The sequence below is a fragment of the Balaenoptera ricei genome, chromosome 13 (genome assembly GCF_028023285.1).
Source record: "Balaenoptera ricei isolate mBalRic1 chromosome 13, mBalRic1.hap2, whole genome shotgun sequence".
Lineage (NCBI taxonomy): Eukaryota > Metazoa > Chordata > Mammalia > Artiodactyla > Balaenopteridae > Balaenoptera > Balaenoptera ricei.
The window spans coordinates 80,710,844-80,728,265 of NC_082651.1; the positions used below are offsets into that span (position 1 = coordinate 80,710,844).

At 42.6% G+C, this 17,422-nt stretch overlaps 1 protein-coding gene across 3 annotated transcripts in view; it reads right to left on the reverse strand.

Annotated features, from left to right (window-relative positions):
• The window catches only part of BABAM2 (BRISC and BRCA1 A complex member 2), a 444,468-nt gene that overhangs the window by 37,928 nt on the left and 389,118 nt on the right, over positions 1–17,422 (reverse strand). For all 3 annotated transcript variants that reach the window (XM_059942959.1, XM_059942958.1, XM_059942957.1), the window contains exon 11: positions 190–343. In XM_059942959.1, coding sequence (XP_059798942.1) covers positions 190–343 — 154 coding nt within the window. The remainder of the gene's footprint in view (positions 1–189; positions 344–17,422) is intronic.

The following is a 17,422-nucleotide window of genomic DNA, read 5'->3' on the forward strand; positions in this document are numbered from 1 at the left end:
TTCTGCTATGGTTGCATGAAAGCAGCCATAGAAAATAAGTTTAAAAATGGGTGTGGCTGTTGCAACAAAACTTTATTTACAAAAACAGGCACAGGGCAGGATTTAGCCTGCAGGCAGTAGCTTGCCCAACTCCTGGACTAGATAAACAAAATGTTTCTATTTGCAAGAAATAACAATTGATTCACTTACTTTGCTCTTTTGGCCATTTCATTTCCATCCCATCTGGGGCTGTATGGGTAATTTTTCTGGGCCTGGGAATAAAGCTGTCCACTGTTGGTAAAGTGATAGACGGACTGGAATGTGAGAGTCGGCTGGTCTCGAGGAAAAAAGAGGGGCAGGTCAACTGCAAAGACAGAAGAAAGGAAAAGAAAGTTAGGGCTTAAATGCCTTTTAATACACTTTTTTGGCTAAACCTGAATGTTGGGTACAAGACTATTTGAACCACAAATACTCGTTAAGGCTTAGGTAAAAGGTATGGAGAGAGAGACCAAGAAATACAAGGTGCCTTCCCTGTCTTCACAGAGTTTACAATCTAGGTAGAGAGGCAAATCACCCATAAATAAAAATTCAACCAATATGAGGCCTGATGTGCAGGTGCTGAAGGAATACTAGGAAATGGTTACAGAAGCTGGGCACCCCCAGCCACCTGACCTGCTGTGGCACTTACCTTGTCCACTATTCCATAGAGGAGTTAGCTGTATATCTGCTTTAAGCCTCCATTATATCAGAAACTCCTCAAAGGTTAGGCACTGTCTTCCTCATCTAGAATCTGATGGAGGAGGTGGGATGGAGACCATCTTTAAAGAATGGATTTGGAAAGGGGATCAAGAGGGCAAGTGATAATCTTTCTTTTTTATAGGATATGGCAACTGGGCCACCAGAAAAAAAATAAAGTTATCACTTACTTCCAATCAAGCAGTGAATTTTGATACTCAGCAGTTTTACATTTTTCCATATGTGTTACCATATATATCTCCTAAACCAGTAGGAGTTCTTTAATGGAATGCAACAGGGACTACATATGTCTACTGTTGTAGTATAGGCTGATTCTAATATTTGCTGTTAACAAGTATTATGTGCTTTATTTGTTCACTTTGGGATCCCTTAACTCAATTTTAAAAAATAAAATGACTTCCTTCAGTTGCGGCATGCGGGATCTTTAGTTGTGGCATGCATGCGGGATCTAGTTCCCTGACCAGGGATCGAACCCGGGCGCCCTGCATTGGGAGTGTGGCGTCTTAACCACTGGACCACCAGGGATCCTGCATGCTGCAACTAAAGATCCTACACGTAGCAATGAAGATCCCGCGTGGTGCAACTAAGACCTGGCACAGCCAAATAAATAAATAAATAAATTTTAAAAAATGACTTCCTGCTTTCAGTTGAGGCAAACCATCAGTAAAAATGCAGTCTGTTTCAATGGCACATTCCTCAAGGCATATAATGTGTATTTCTGTGAATGTTACCTACTTGAAGGACACAGAACAGGCACATTAATTTACAAAAAATAATAAGAAAAATGCGTATAGACTTTTATAGCTTTGCAGAGTACCTTTATATACTTTATCTGATTCGATACTTACAACTCCTTGAAGCAGACATTATTTTTACCAGCTGCATTCAACAGATGAACAGACTCCGAGAGGTTTATTAACTTGCTCATGCCATAGCTATGCAGACACAGGACTCAAATCCAGTCCTATGATTTAAATCCTAAGCTCCTTCTACTGGTCACATTGCCACCTGCTCTTGGGTCTACTGGTATAACCTCCTCACAACATACTCACTACGTCAAAATTACAATTTAGTAAGCTAAAGTCTCCACTGTGAAGGATGTATCGGGTTCAACTTTTCGGCTCCACGAGGCAAATACATGACAGAAAAATACACACTAGATAGTTATACATGTATCACCATGTCAGTTAGGGTGACATTTGACTTGGATTAGGCCCACTAAGTACCCAAAATGATTTCTTGAGGGAAGTTAGGCTTGCAGCAAACTTAAAAAACTGTCCAGTTGGTAAGGCCTCTTAGACGTCTAAGTATATCTGACTCTGACTCAGTGCTGCAGGGGGTTTCTGACAAATGAATCACACCACGACCAAAGAAAAGTGGCAAGATTTTGAATGTCCACTCTTTAATCACATTTTCCAAGTGCCTCAATGCAGTTTCAATACATGTCTATTTGTGCCAAAGCAAAGATTTGGTAACATATAGGAATAATACAAAACATGAAAAACAGACTAATTCAAATGGTAAGTAATTGGATTCAGAAAACCCTTTGGAATCCCTTCATCTTTCAGAGCTTCATCTGTAATGTCTTCAGTCTTTTTGGGTTTTTTTTGTTTTTTCTTTTTTTTTTTACATTTTCTTGGCTGCGCCATGCAGCATGTGGGATCTTAGTTCCCCGACCAGGGATCGAACCCGCACCCCTTGGATTGGAAGCGTGGAGTCTTAGCCACTGGACCACCAGGGAAGTCCCATGTTCAGTCACTTTGAATAAATATCGTTTTCTAAAATTGTTTATCTCTTTTCTGATTACTCATTTCATTTCCTCTGATTAATTTTAGAAAAATGCCTATTCACATATTCTTTCCTTTGATTTCAACTATGTTTATAGTATATATAAGTTTCCACACATTAAAATGAGATTCAGATTAACCCCCAAAGCAATAGCAATAGCATTGGTGAAAAGTATTTAACATGGAAGCTTCCCTTCAAAACAGCAATAATTTCAAATAATAAAATTCAATGGCAATAATTTACAAATTCAAAGTAAGTACAGTCACCACTCAGTATCCCAGTAATACAGATAATACCATAGGCTTCATGATTCTCAAGCTACCAGCGTTTTGGAGCTTTGAAATGCATTATATTTTTTGTTCCTGTTATTTTGTTTTCTAGAAAATGAGTTGCTGGAAGCTTTTTTGAAGCCAGTATTAAAACTCAAACACAGTGGCTACATTATTAAGGGGGCAGGACTGGTCAGAGTCCTTCAAAGGTACAATCGGTAATCCACATACTAATTCACATATGAGAAAAGAAAATTAGAAAAATATAAATATCTTGCTCAGCTTAACTAGGGTGTATCCTGCCTGGATCAGTCAGCAGTCACTAAAAGGATGGCTTCTTTAAAAATGTTCTACGCATAAGAAGGAGTGAATAAATAAACTATTTATGAGAAATACTTTGCATTTTTCTTAGAAGAATGATTTGAATGGTGCAAATTAGTCAGAATTTTAAAAAAACTAAAACTTGTTTTCCTTATCCCCGAATGTTTCTGACACTTCACATTTTGCCTATAGGCTAAAGTCATGATTTTCTGATGCATAGTAAAATAATGACTGGTGGGCCTTCAAACAGCTAACTTGCTTTATGGAACTCCCAAGGCTCTAAGCAGTTTGGGCTCATCATCTCAGCCATGTCAAATCTGAACATTTTAACATTTGCTTCCTTAGAACCCAACCTGTCTACTAGCTCGGGTTTGATTCCCAGAGTAGAATCATTCCATTTGGTTCAGTTACTCACTGTCAGTATTAATGTTCACAACTGCTTCCTATTTCCTTCTTTCTGTATACAGAGACTGAATTTTGGTCAGCTCTTGAGTCACAGAAGGCATGGTCCCCACTTGTTCAGTATAATTTCAATAACCATTTCCGAAGCATTACTTTCTTCAAGAACTTGTTGAAACAAGTCACATCCAAACACTGCTAATTCTGCTCAAGCTGGGCATTTCACAGGAGTCACTCACAGGGCTCTGACACCCTGGCAGAAGGCAGGAATAATTAAGTTCTGCACCAGCTTGCCTCATACTGGACAGTGGCTGCAGTAACAGGTTCCCCTGGCCACAGTCCCAGAGCTGGTGGTGCTGTCCAAGCAGCCACCCTCCGTGCAGCTTTGAGAGGGGGCTGAATGCACTGATAAACTTTGCTGCCTCTCTCTAAACCATGCTGAAGTTCCGACGGTTTTACCTTCTCTAGTAAATAAGCGTAACTGGCCCTATGTGCTCATCCTTGCACCAGAAGAAGACTTCATTAGTTTTCTCTAAGTTCATAAGACTCTCTAAAAACTGCTCACTTTCCCCAAAACCTCAACAATGGAAAAGTGACACTGAACAGCCAAAAGAAATGCCACACTATGTATCCGACCCACAGGACAGCTGCCAGATACTCACTCAACATTTCAGGCATAGTTCTAACAAGTTTGATCATATGGTTTTTCCAGAAAAAAAAAAAAATCTAATTATGGCAAGATTAGGGCAAGGGACATTAACAGCAAGTAGTGATAATTAGCAGTCTGGCATAAAGCAAGGAGAGAGAATACTAAATAAAAGCAGACTTAGGAAATCAAAAAGCAGCCCAGTCTGGGGTGATTCAGTGTAGGAGCAAAAAGCTCGACCATCCCTCAAGCTATAACCGTACATAGTGACGTTTACTCCCAATCTTGGTAATATGGCCAACACTCTTGGTTGCCTACCCAACAGCCATTCTCCATCCTTCTTTTTTACGGGCAGAGCCCTCCTCCCACCCCACAGTCGGAGACTGCTGCGTATTCACTCCCTCAGACTTCCCATAAAACCAAGGTATAGAAATGTGACTCAGTCCTGCCAATGGGACCTGAGGGGAAGTTGGCCAGGGGTCTTCTGAGAAATATTTTCCTCTCTAATTAAAGACACATGTACGGAGAAGCCCCCATTTCATTCTCGCCTAGATCTTATCATGTGAGATCTTGGGGCTTGGACCTGTGCACCCATCTCGTGACCATGAGCGGAAAGTCAGCCTGACATCACTGAGCTGAGAATTCATCATTCTCTGGTACTGCCCAGCTCTGGATTTCTTGTTATGTGAGACGATTACAAGCCCTAACCATTTAAACCTATCTAATCAGGTCTTCTCAGACCTGCAGTCAAAGGCAACAAAAGGAAATGTTATTTCTTGCAGCTTCTGTTCAAGGAGGCAGGATAATTGTATAATCTATTTCAAAAACATTTCCACCAAGCATGGTTAAAAACATTCAAGGCGCATAAATAGGAAAGTTTTAGTTGTCTGGAAAATTCAGTTATGTGGGATGGTTCAATCCTTGAAAATGCCAAACAAACGAGGGGTTAACCATAATTGCTTCCCTGGGAGTCACATCATCAAATATTTTCGTCATTATTCACAAGTCAGCCATTATTTCACTTCTCCAAACCTTCCAAACTCTATACTCTTGTGTTCCTGGCTTAGCAGGGAAGATGCTCATGGAGTCACTCTGTGGTGGTGATGGCCCATTCCCATTTCCAGTCCTCTCAGGCCCCTCTGCTTCCTCGAAGCCGCATTAGGAGACAGTTTTAACCCCACGTTGAATGGCTGTAAACTTCCCTTCCAAAGATGATTCCCACTGAGGTCAATTCTTCCTAAAAGCAGTTTGTACACGTCTCATTCCCAGGCTGCCCCCACAGTGGGCACACAACCAATTAGGGAAGCTGTCATTTATTTACTGACCACCCCTGATCTTACTAACCACACGCTAAACCTCTGAGACACACAGATTCTAACCACTAGAAAGTTAAATACCATACATTGCCTACAAGAAGTATAAAAGTCAAGTTTTCCAATTCAGAAGTGTCCCTACTCAAGGCATTAAAAATCAAATGGTGTGTCCATTTACTATCACTGCCTTACACTTAAGTGACCAAGGAGACTAAATATTAACCACATGTTATTAAACTGGTTTCAATTTTTCACTATCTTTTTGTGATTTGATCATGTAAACAGATTACCTTTGGGGTTTTACTAGTATTACCAAACTAAAGCCTGAAGTTTCTTGAATTTTGCTGTAAACGCTAAAAATCCTAATATGGGAGGTGACAGCATGGTATGATGGAAAAAGGTACCTACAGCCTTTGGAGTCAGATAAAAATGGGTTCAAATCCTAGCCTCATTCATTTATTAGCGGTGAGACCATAGGCAAAACATTTCATCTCTTTGAATCTTGATTTTCTCATCTGCAAAATGAGGATAATAATTCTTATAGCATTGTTGAAAGAACTGAACAAAAAAAGAGCAGGTACTAAATAAACATTCCTTCTCTCCCCCTACTCGTCCTTTTCCTTAGTTTGTATTTTTTTTTTAAATCCGACTTTATACATTCCTCCATATATGTGAAATTTCTAACTACAGCATAAATTTTCAGTGTTTAATTTTAACTCTTTTGATGGGTATCTTTCTAAACTTTGTACAGACTTTCATGTCTCAGTAAATATAACATACTGAAAATAATTTAGCCTTTTCTTGATGACAGAGAACACATGGAAAGACCATTATACACAAGAGTCTCAAGTGTTAAGAAGACTTCGCTTGCTCTTTCACAAATACTTCCTACCAGACCCCCGAAACCATCCTCTCTTAAAGAGTTGATGTGCCCTTAGTGTGGTACCGAGGTCCCCAGGGCTACTGGGATGTGCATGCTGTTTGCCCCCAACCACGAACTTTCTCTATTTATTTCTGTTGCCTTTTCCTAGCCAGCTCTTTTTCCTTTGCCACTTCTCACCAAGGCCAGCTCGGTCTCAGTATGGTCTCTCTCTCTTGCCTCTTCTCTTTGCCTTTTGTCTACTTCATCCCGCATGTATCTCAGCTTCTGAAGAGTCAGGCATGGCTGAGTATCCATCCCTAGGACCAGGACCCGGCGTGGATCAGGGGCTGCACGATATGAAGTGATGCTGTGTGAGCTCTGGGTCGCTTTCCTCAGGCACTGTCCTGAGTTCAGAGACTGTCTCCTCCTCCTCCTTCTCTTGCTGTTGTTTGTTTCCTTCCGAGTTTACAGCTGCCCCAGATAGGTGAACTTATAGGAAATCCGGCCTCTGCTTACATTGTGTTTAGCATTTGCTTTTGAGGTACTTTCTATCAACAGATACAAATTCATCATTCCAACACCCAGTGAGCCAATCAAATAAAACTGTAAGAAGAATCTCAAGATGAAAGGGATGCCATAGCATTGGCCCAGGAAGAGCCAGGTTCTCCCACCTGCCCACACAAACAAACCCAGGCTGAATTAGCTCGGCTTCTCCCGCCACGAGCTCAGAGGTTCTCAACTGGAAGTGAGCATTGGCATCACCCTGGAATTAACGTTGCAGATGCCTGGGCCCCACCTCAGACCTCTGGTTCCTGAAAACGGACCTTAAGTGACTCTGATATGCCTCGCCAGGTAGGAATCACTGCAAAGACTGAGCACTCCTAAGGATCGGGGCCATGAATTAGCACTTAGCACACAGCATGACACATTGCTAAAGGCTTGTTGAACTAAAGGAAAGGAGCATTTAAGGGACATGTAAAATTAAAACCTCAAGGAGATTCCACGTCATACCCATTAGACTGGCAAAAATTTTAAAACCCGACAATCCTCAAGTGTTGTCAAGGAAGTGGAACACTGGGATTTCTCATCACTGATGATGCAAATGTAAATTTCTATAACCTCTTGTACAGTAAAAGCGAAGATGTACATACTTCATAACTCAGCATTCCCACTCCTAAAATACTGCCGCATGTGCATAAGAAGGTAGTTAGGAGAAGGTTTGCTGTAGCAATGTTTGTGATAACAAAAATTGGAAACATCTTAAAATGTCCATCAATTGGAGACTGTGGTACATTCCTCGATGGAATACCTTATAGCAGTTTAAACGAATGAGCTAGGGCTACATGTATCAACATAGATAAATCTCAAGAACATAATGTTCAGTGAAAAAAGCAAGTTATAGATGAACATTGTTAAGTATGACCTTACAAAGTCCAAAAACATGCATACATTATTACACACTGTTTATGAATGTCTATGTAGTAAAAAGCATAAAAACGTGCATAGGAATGGTAAACATCAAATTAAGGATAGTAGTTCCCTCTGGGGGTAATGGGGAAGGAGAGAGGGACAGGAATGCATCCGGGAGGGGTACTCAGGGGGCTGCAACCAAATTGATAACATGCTCTTTCTTTAAAAACAAAACAAAACAAAACAAAAACAAAACCAGAAGCACTTATAGCAAAATATTGAGATTTGGCTAAGGTGGATACATAGTATTTGTTTTTGTACTTTTTATATACTTAAGTAGGCTTTAAATATTTATAATTTTTAAAAGGTTTTCAAAAAGCAAAGACACATATTCATAGCAGCAGAAAACAGTCAACATGATTCCATTTATATAAAGTTCAAAAACAGGAAAAATTCATGATATATTGTTTATGGACATACGTTAGGTGATAGAACTATTAAGAAAATCAAGAGCACAGTTGACATAAAATTCAGGGTAGTGGTTACTTCTGAGAAGGACACGCTTAGGGCTTCTAGGATACTGGCGTTATGTTCCATTTCTGAAGTTGGTGGTGTTTTTTTTTTTAAAGATTTAATTTTATTTATTTTTGGCTGCATTGGGTCTTCGTTGCTGTGCGCGGGCTTTCTCCAATTGCGGTGAGCGGGGCCTACTCTTCGTTGTGGTGCGCGGGCTTCTCATTGCGGTGGTTTCTCTTGTTGTGGAGCACGGGCTCTAGGCACTCGGGCTTCAGTAGTTGTGGCTCACGGGCTCACTAGTTGTGGCACACGGGCTCTAGAGCACAGGCTCAGTAGTTGTGGCGCACGGGCTTAGTTGCTCCGTGGCATGTGGGATCTTCCCAGACCAGGCATCAAACCCGTGTCCCCTGCATTGGCGGGAGGCTTCTTAACCACTGCGTCACCGGGGAAGTCCTGGTGGTGTTTCATTAGTCTCTAAAGTACGTAGGTATGTTTTATATGATCCTTATATATATATATATATTCAAATAAATACTATTTTTAAAAATGAGAGCATTTATAAAACTAAGAGGGTCAGGAAAGCTGAATGGTCTTCATGGGAAAAAAAACACCAAAGTTGTAAAGAAAAATAAAAAGCATAGTAGAAAACGGTGCCTAAAAACTGGACTACAGCTTATACAGGCACTAAGAAGATGTACATTCTCTCATGAGAACACTGTCAGGTTGGCAAAATCAGCTGGTCAGCTGGGTCCCTCCTTTTCTCCCAAATTTACTGAGTGGAAGGTAGGGTGCCAGGGAGAATGAAGGCGTCCATGCTCTGAGCATGGGCGGGAACAGGAGGCCTGAGAAATGGGGAGAAGCTCCCACAGTGAAGCACATCGGACAACGGCTGAGGCGTGAACATGGTGTCCATGCAGAGGAAGGGGGACCCTGCTTGAGGTGGAAGCTCTGCAGACGAGATGGACTTTGAGTTGGTTCTAGAAGGTTAAAAGCTGAATCAGAATGGGAGCCTGGGGAATACTCCGTAGAAAGGAAAGAAGTCGATAAAGCTTCAATACTGTGTAGACATAACAATTTTCCTTTTTTATTTGGCTCTTTTGGTATTGTATATATTCAATTTAGAAAAGCCACAACCTGCCCTATTTCATCAATCACACTTTCTATTCCACCACTGCCCTCACCTTGGTACATGCGGAGAGCAACGGGTGATGCAAAGATGAAGGGAGCTGACGCTGGCCTTGGAAGCTCGTGGCCAAGCTGCTCTCCCTTCCTGGAGGGCCCTCCACCCTTTTCTGGGTTTATCTGGGTTTCCTCTCATCAAGACTCAACTTGTAGGAAATGCCTCTGTCCCAGAACTCTGCATGCGTCCAACTCGTACTCCTGAACAAGGCCCACTCGGGGCTGTCCTCACCAGGAGAAAAGGAGAAAACCAGTGGCTGAGGCCAGGACCGAGGGGTCCCCAGCATGAGAAACCTTCCCTACCCCAGCGCTTCTCTGTCTGCTTTCCCTGGTTTGTCCATTCCCTCATCCATCACATGTTTTGTGAGCACATCCCATGTTGCAGGCCCCACGCTACACCTGAGGACCCATGCTTCCTGGAAATGGATGGTGGGCTACACTTTGTGCTTCCTGCAATGCCACCTGGTTTCTGTGTCCCCTGCGGTTGCATCCCGTTTGGATCCTGTGGATCCTGGTATTTCCTCAGTCCTGGCTTCTTGTTCAGTCCCTTCAACCTGCTCTTGCTTCTGTGACCTTCTTCCAGGACACCTCTCTTGCCTGCTCTGTCACTCACTGAGTTCTCCGTCCTCCACATCCCCATAATCCAGCCTTGGCTGAACTGCTAACAATGAAGTGTTCTTGTTATTTTATATCCTCCACATGTGAACACTGGGCTAGACACAATCAAGTAGTTGCTATGTATCTAGGGACTGACTGGCAGAAATCATAAAAGTGAGGAGATGTTGACTGCACTAGACATGTGAAAAAGGAAACATGTTTCTATGAGATGCAGAAAAAAATCTAGCAAGAGAGAACACCATAAACAGCATTTTAATACTGTTTAAACTTCTATCTTTAAAAGAATGTAGTCACAATAAATAAAGTCCTGGCCTGGGAGGATTAAAACAGAAATCTGGCTAAATTAAGGAAGAATTTGATTAAAATAATCCTTAAATAAATTAAAATATATTCAAATGCAAAATCCTTGGTATTTAAAAGCTGGGCAAAGTCTTTAAAGAGTCATAAGCTTTTAATTTCAAAAATTCATGGCTGATGTACCAAATGCAAATGATTAGAAGGAAAGGACAAAATTTTTCGAAGTAGCAGGACCGACACTGGTCAGTTTAAATGCCAGTCTTTAAAAATTAGAATATCCTACCAGGCACAAATTTGCAAATACTGAGACTACTCCAAAGTGAAGGACGACTAACTTGGCTTTATGAAGAAAAAAAATTTTGAAATGAATCTAGTTATTTTTATTTTTGAAAGGGTCTGGTTATGAGCTTCATATCCTAGAGAAAACAGCAACAAGTATCTAATTTGACGAGCATTCGTGGAGCACCTACTATGAGCCGGCTCTAGGGAGGCCAAGCTAACCAAAGCCCGGTCCTCCCCCTGACAGGACAACGCCAGCATGCACTTGACCGTCACTGTTCTCAGGCAGGGAAGCGATGGTGAGGGTTATAATAGAGATAGTAACCGCCTGGGGTGTGGGGTGGAAAGATAATCCATCTAAGGGCTTCTAGAAGGCTTGTTAGATAAGCAGGGCCTTGAAAACGACCAGGATTCCGACAGGCAGTTGCAGTGGGAGGCTTATGACGGGGAAGGGAGAGAGAAAGGTGAGGGAATTCCAGGCAGAGGGAACAGTGTCGAAGAGTCAGAGCAGAGGAGAGTGAGGGAATGCGGGTGATCAGGGTAGAGGGAATACCGGCCCAGAGGACAGGATACCGGTGCAGAGAGGCTCTGGATAAAGATGCCAAACTGTGCAAAGTCGTGAGCACAAAGCAAAGGAGTGTGGATTTTCTTCCGCGGGCACTGTTACCCTTGAACATTTCTAGGGGAGATATCCCATACCACCCACTCTGGTGGGTCAGACATTTTCCTGCAATTTAAATACCCCCAACATGGTAGAAATCTTCTAGAATGGAGAATGTTTTGGAAGGTATAACACATAAATCAAAAATGTTATTATTTACTATTAGAGGAGCGCAGTCATTCACGTCTCAGTTTGGGAACCGATTCCTCTTTACGAAACATCCCCTACGACTTACTAGCGCGTCCCTTACAGTCAAAGGGAGGCCCTGCGTGGCAAGCCTGAGGACGGCCTGTAACCAGTTTACAGGAATCTTCCGTTTTCTCTCAAACAACTCTACCTTCCTAGGCGGACAATCCTTACCGTAGGGCCTGAGATTTGGGATTGGGTGTAAGATTGGGGTGGGACATAGTTTAGGCCAAATACATGGCAGTGCTTGGAAACCAGGACCCTCAAGAGTGATTTTGTGTTTCCTCATAAGACAGGGTTAAAATCCTGGTCACCATGTCATTCCCCTATGCAGAAACCTGCATGAACTTATTTTTTATTTGTGTATTACACATGCCAAACATCCTCCACTCCAGGTTTATACTGTGCTGGGTATCAAAATTACAGGAAAATGTCTGACCCGCTAGATTAGGTGGCTATGGAAACGTTCAAAGATAAGCCATTCCATTCTTTGGTTGCTTTAGGTTCAGTTCCATCTGGTGAGATGGACAGGAAAGAGCTTATCTCGGTGAGGCTGAATTGTCACGTGAAGAACATGTGCTCTGGAGGTGGCAACCTAGGTTCCACTTAGAGGTTGTATCACGTTGGTAGATTAACTGAGCTTCTTTCCTCATCCATAAAACTGGAAAAACTCCAACCTCCAGGTTGAAAGTAAAGCAGGTGGTACAACATCTGGCACATAGTAAGTGCTCAATAAATAAAGGTTGGAGCCTGAAGGAATGTAAGAACAGGATGGTACAGTGGAAAGAATACGATCTTTGGAATTTGACAGATCTGGGCTTAATTCCTACTCCACCGGTTATGACCTGGGTGACCTCAGGCAATTTATTAAACTCTCTGAGTCTAGGTTTTCTCATGTTTAAAATGGGATAATATCTACCTTGCAAGACTGTTGGGTGGTTTACATGACATAATGAATATATGTAGAATACTTGGCACATAGAAGATATTCATAAATGATACTTATTATTACTCACTTTTCTCTTAGAAGCAATTAAAACAAACAAACCTGAGTCTATATAATTTCTTTTTCTAACCTGACTTCCAGCTGAGAAAATACAACCCATAGATTAAAGGTAGCCAGGTTCTTTCAATTAAGCTTCCAAGTTACTTCTGCCCATCATTTTATGTGGGGCAACTTCAGGAGTCTTTAGGAACTCTTCATTTTTAATTCTATAATCTTCTTCCTTCAAATTAAAAAAAAAAAATCATAGCTCTGGAGAATGTAAGGTCAAATGGGTTTTGCAGCAAAAGTTGACCAAAGACCAGAAAATATTTGAACAGAGGGGAAGCCTGATGAAAACTTGGTCAGTTTTCCTTTTCCTTTCCTTTCCTTTTCCTTTCCTTTTTTCCTGGATAAAAAAGACCAGAAATGTAATCAATCTTTGTATATTTCAAGATTCCTATTTGGTTCGTGAATTATCCAAGTTTTTGTTTAGTTGTTTTCTGACCATCTCCTTAGTCATTATTTCTTCTGTGAGAAGGGGTGGGGGATACAGTAGGAGAATGGAAATTAATTCATGTTCTTCCTTGATAGCAACTCTGCTTAGAAATTTCACTTCAGATGAAAGTATGATCGCTGTCTAAAATGATGTTTTTAAACTGTCATATTCTCCTAACTTGAATTAAAGAGAATACATTCTGAAACACAAGGTGAGCATGTTGAGGCAAACCCTTGACTTGAGTTGCTTGACTTGCACATCCAAATGTAAAGGAATAAGATCATTTTCAAGCAAAGGTATTGGATCACCGTTCTCCTAAGAGAAGCATATTTGCACTCAATAACTGGAAGCTCCAAAACTTTTTTTTTCCTTTTTATTGTTTTTGATTGAAATCTTTCTAAAGCAGCCTTCACATTTACTTCTTCCATATCCCCCTTCATTTTTTTAAAAATAAATAAATTTATTTATGGCTGAGTTGGGTCTTTGTTGCTGCGCACGGGCTTTCTCTAGTTGCGGCGAGCGGGCTTCTCATCGCGGTGGCTTCTCTTGTTGCGGAGCGCGGGCTCTAGGCGCGCGGGCTTAGTTGCTCCGCGGCATGTGGGATCTTCCCGGACCAGGGCTCGAACCCGTGTCCCCTGCATTGGCAGGAGGATTCTTAACCACTGCACCACCAGGGAAGCCCCATATCCCCCTTTAAATGACTCAAAGTCGCAATTATGAATATTAGCTCTCAGAGTGGGCCATACAGCCATGACATCAGGCTGAATGAGGCAAGTGTGTCTAAGTGTCTAGCATCTGCTGTCTATAGTTTCTTGGTTCCCTCCACCCCCATCTCCCGGCTCAGGCTATAGGTTAGGCTATACCTATATACCACAGACCTTCTCTGGACAGTCAAGCTGCTAGGAACTAGGGAACTAGTGCACCAAACTTATTAGCAGGTGTAAGAGTCAGGCCTGAGGTCCCTGTGAGTGAAACACACGGACTAAGTGACACCTCTTTGGTCTATTCCCTTCCTTTTGGCTGTGTTTTTGACAGATATGATTTCAGGGCAGAGCTGAGCTAGGCAGGTGAGATACTTAAAAATCTCCATGTCTTATCACAACAGAGGACATACTTGTTAAATCACAGTTCAGCAAGAGGCCTTGGAAATCATCTGTCCATCTGGTAACTGACGAGCCCTGTGGTACGGAGTGGTGAGCTGCTTAGGCAGCTGACAGAGAACCCCAGGTCTTGACCCTGCATCCAGCGAGCCTCACTGTCTGATGCCCCTTGTGACTTGGCAAATCTCCCTGCAGGAGGAAAGTAACCGCAGCTACCAAAGCTGCTTTTACAGTATGACTTTGGGTTCTCCATTAACCCAACTCTGAAAAATCTCTTGCTACAGAAAAATTAGGCATGGTGGTTTTTATTTTTGTGTTCCATTCCTTGGTTTTTTTTTTTTTTTCTTTCTTTCTTTTTTTTTTTTTAAATGCTAAGAAAAAGGAAGGAAATCAACATTTACTGAATACTGCAATGTGCTGGGTGCTTCCTGCCACATGGTTCTCTCTTGCCCCTTTTTACTAGGGAGTAAGGCCATGCGTGTGGCAAGGCCAAGCACTTTCCGGCAGCCATGAAGAAGAGATGGGGCCAGGCTTAGCCCTGGGCCGTCTGGGTCTGAAGCCCATGTTCTTTCTACCACAAGTGCTACAAATTAGATTTACTGCTTGTTTCTGACATTCTGGAAGGAGTTTCTACTCAGGGGCATTTTGGCTCATCTGCCATCTCAGCCAGGAGTTGCTACAGGCAAGCAACGTTCTCTGGCCATGAATCAGAAAGTGCACAGAGGTCTGAGACTGACCCGCACAGCCGTGATAGACCAAGAGGAGGGCTAGGATGTGTTGTTCGTCCAGACCTTACGAGTTATTCCCCTGGGTACAATGAGCTCAGACTTTTAAGAATTTTTATTTTTGATGTTTTGGTTTCCTTGTTTTCTTCCTTTTGATTGGGAAAATATTTTATGGTCATATCTATGGGGTTTTAATGGCATTTGACACCGTTGCTCACTTCTGTTCTTCTCCCGTGATTTCCATGACACCGTATTGATCTGTACTTCCCTTCCTTTTAAAATGTTTACCGTCTTCTTTTCTCCATCCGAGTAACAGCCCCTCACAAAGCTCAGGTGAGGGACTATTAACCCTGGAGGCTTGGCCCTCAGCCTTCCTCCTTTAGCAAGTTCCAGAAAGCCCAGTCTCTCAATATCCTCTGATGCCTTCAAAATCTCCACATCCTTCTCTGACTGCTCACCTTTGCAGTCTGATAATCCCAGAGGCCTGGTGAATGTCATAATACAAGCTTTTTGGCTTAAATGTTTTCATATATATCATCTCATCTGTGATGTTCAAGGGGGCATATTATCCCCATTCACAGTTAAGAACACTGAAACTCAGGGACAGAAAGAAGCTCATTTAGAATTACAGTTATGTGACAGAGCTGGACCTTGAATTCAAGTCTTTCTTCAGATTTTAAACCCATGGTTCTGACATCATCAGGATGTCCTGCTATCGACAGGGGAAGAATCAGGCCACATGTCTGAAATAAAAGCCATAAGCTTGCTCCTCGCTCACCCTCACAGACTGGATCTAATATTCGACCACGCTCAGGACCTTTGAGTCAACTCTGACTCTTCATCCTGCTGTTTCCATTTCTGGAAAGGCTCACTGTTGGCAGCACATCCTGGAGAGGACTGTCCACAAGGTGCTGTCCCACCGGGAGGGGACGGGTGGGGCTGGAGGCACATCTACTTCCATCGTGGACAAAGAGAAGTGGGAATTTTTTTTTTTTTTTTTAATGGCTGTGTTGGGTCCTCGCTTCTGCGCGAGGGCTTTCTCCAGTTGCGGCAAGTGGGGGCCACTCTTCATCGCGGTGCGCGGGCCTCTTACTATTGCGGCCTCTCTTGTTGCGGAGCACAGGCTCCAGACGCGCAGGCTCAGCAATTGTGGCTCACGGGCCTAGTCGCTCCGCGGCATGTGGGATCTTCCCAGACCAGGGCTCGAACCCGTGTCCCCTGCATTGGCAGGCAGACTCTCAACCACTGTGCCACCAGGGAAGCCCCGGGAATGTATATTTTTTAAAATATCAGTCCGCTTTACACAGCTGAATATGCTTTTGGTTAAACCTAAGAACAACTGCATTAGGCCTCCCATGCCAACCCTTTTAGGTCAGCTCCAAATACTAATCAATTCACACCTGAACTAATTCAATAAGCTTTCTCAGCGTCGAGGAATTGCTTCTCTACCTGTCCTACACATTGGCGCCAGCTTAATTACCTTAATTCTACCCCTTGTTCTAGCCTATAGGGACTAACCAAGGTCTCCTGGATAAAAATACAATTCTTGCATGCTGGTGTGGGCAGCTCAGGGAAGGCCCACATAGCTTTTCCTTCTTAAAACGGTGTGTGTGGTACAGCCCATCAGGCTCCAGTTAAGACTAAGGTACTGAACACAGAAGCTGAAGTTCATATACACAGAGCATTGAAGGACAGATGAAAAGAATCAGATTAGGGGGCTTCCCTGGTGGCGCAGTGGTTGAGAGTCTGCCTGCCAATGCAGGGGACACGGGTTCGAGCCCTGGTCTGGGAAGATCCCACATGCCGCAGAGCAGCTGGGCCCGTGAGCCACAGCTACTGAGCCTGCGCGTCTGGAGCCTGTGCTCCGCAACAAGAGAGGCCGCGATAGTGAGAGGCCTGCGCACCGCGATGAAGAGTGGCCCCTGCTTGCCGCAACTGGACAAAGCCCTCGCACAGAAACGAAGACCCAACACAGCCAAAAATAAATAAATAAATAAATAAATAAATAAATAAATAAATAATTATTAAAAAAAAAAAAAAAAAAAAAAAGAATCAGATTAGGAATAAAAAAGAGAGGGAAGATCCAAAGGGCTTTAACATAAAGTACCTTAAACCTGGTCACACCTTAGCAGAGCCTGATGTGGACTCAACAGCTAATCCCTTCTCATTCAGCCTGCCTGCGGCTCCTACTGTAAAACGGACATTCTCACCCGCCCCACCTTATTCTTGACCCTTTACCAATACTCTCTATGATGGAATTACCTTTGTTTCTATAAGCCAAAGGGTTCACTTTAGGTATATTATTAATTGGTTGAATGGAGAAATAGGTTTGATTCTTTAAATGTTCAACTTGCTAGGTCATCACTTATCCCTAGCTCATGGAAAAATTAAACTAGAATCTGCAAAGGGGTGCCCTGAGTAGGCACCGATATGGATCCAGAGGAAAGGTGTGGGATCCCCAGGTCTAGAGGAATGCTTTACCAAGAGGTGCCATTTTTTATATGTGTACACACACACACACCTCTATCTAAATATATGTATGTACATGTTTATGTATTTGGTTTAAAGTGCAGGGAAGTTTTAAGACTTGTACAACAGAGAAGAGAGAGCTGCTTGTTTGAAACTCAAAGATGGTGG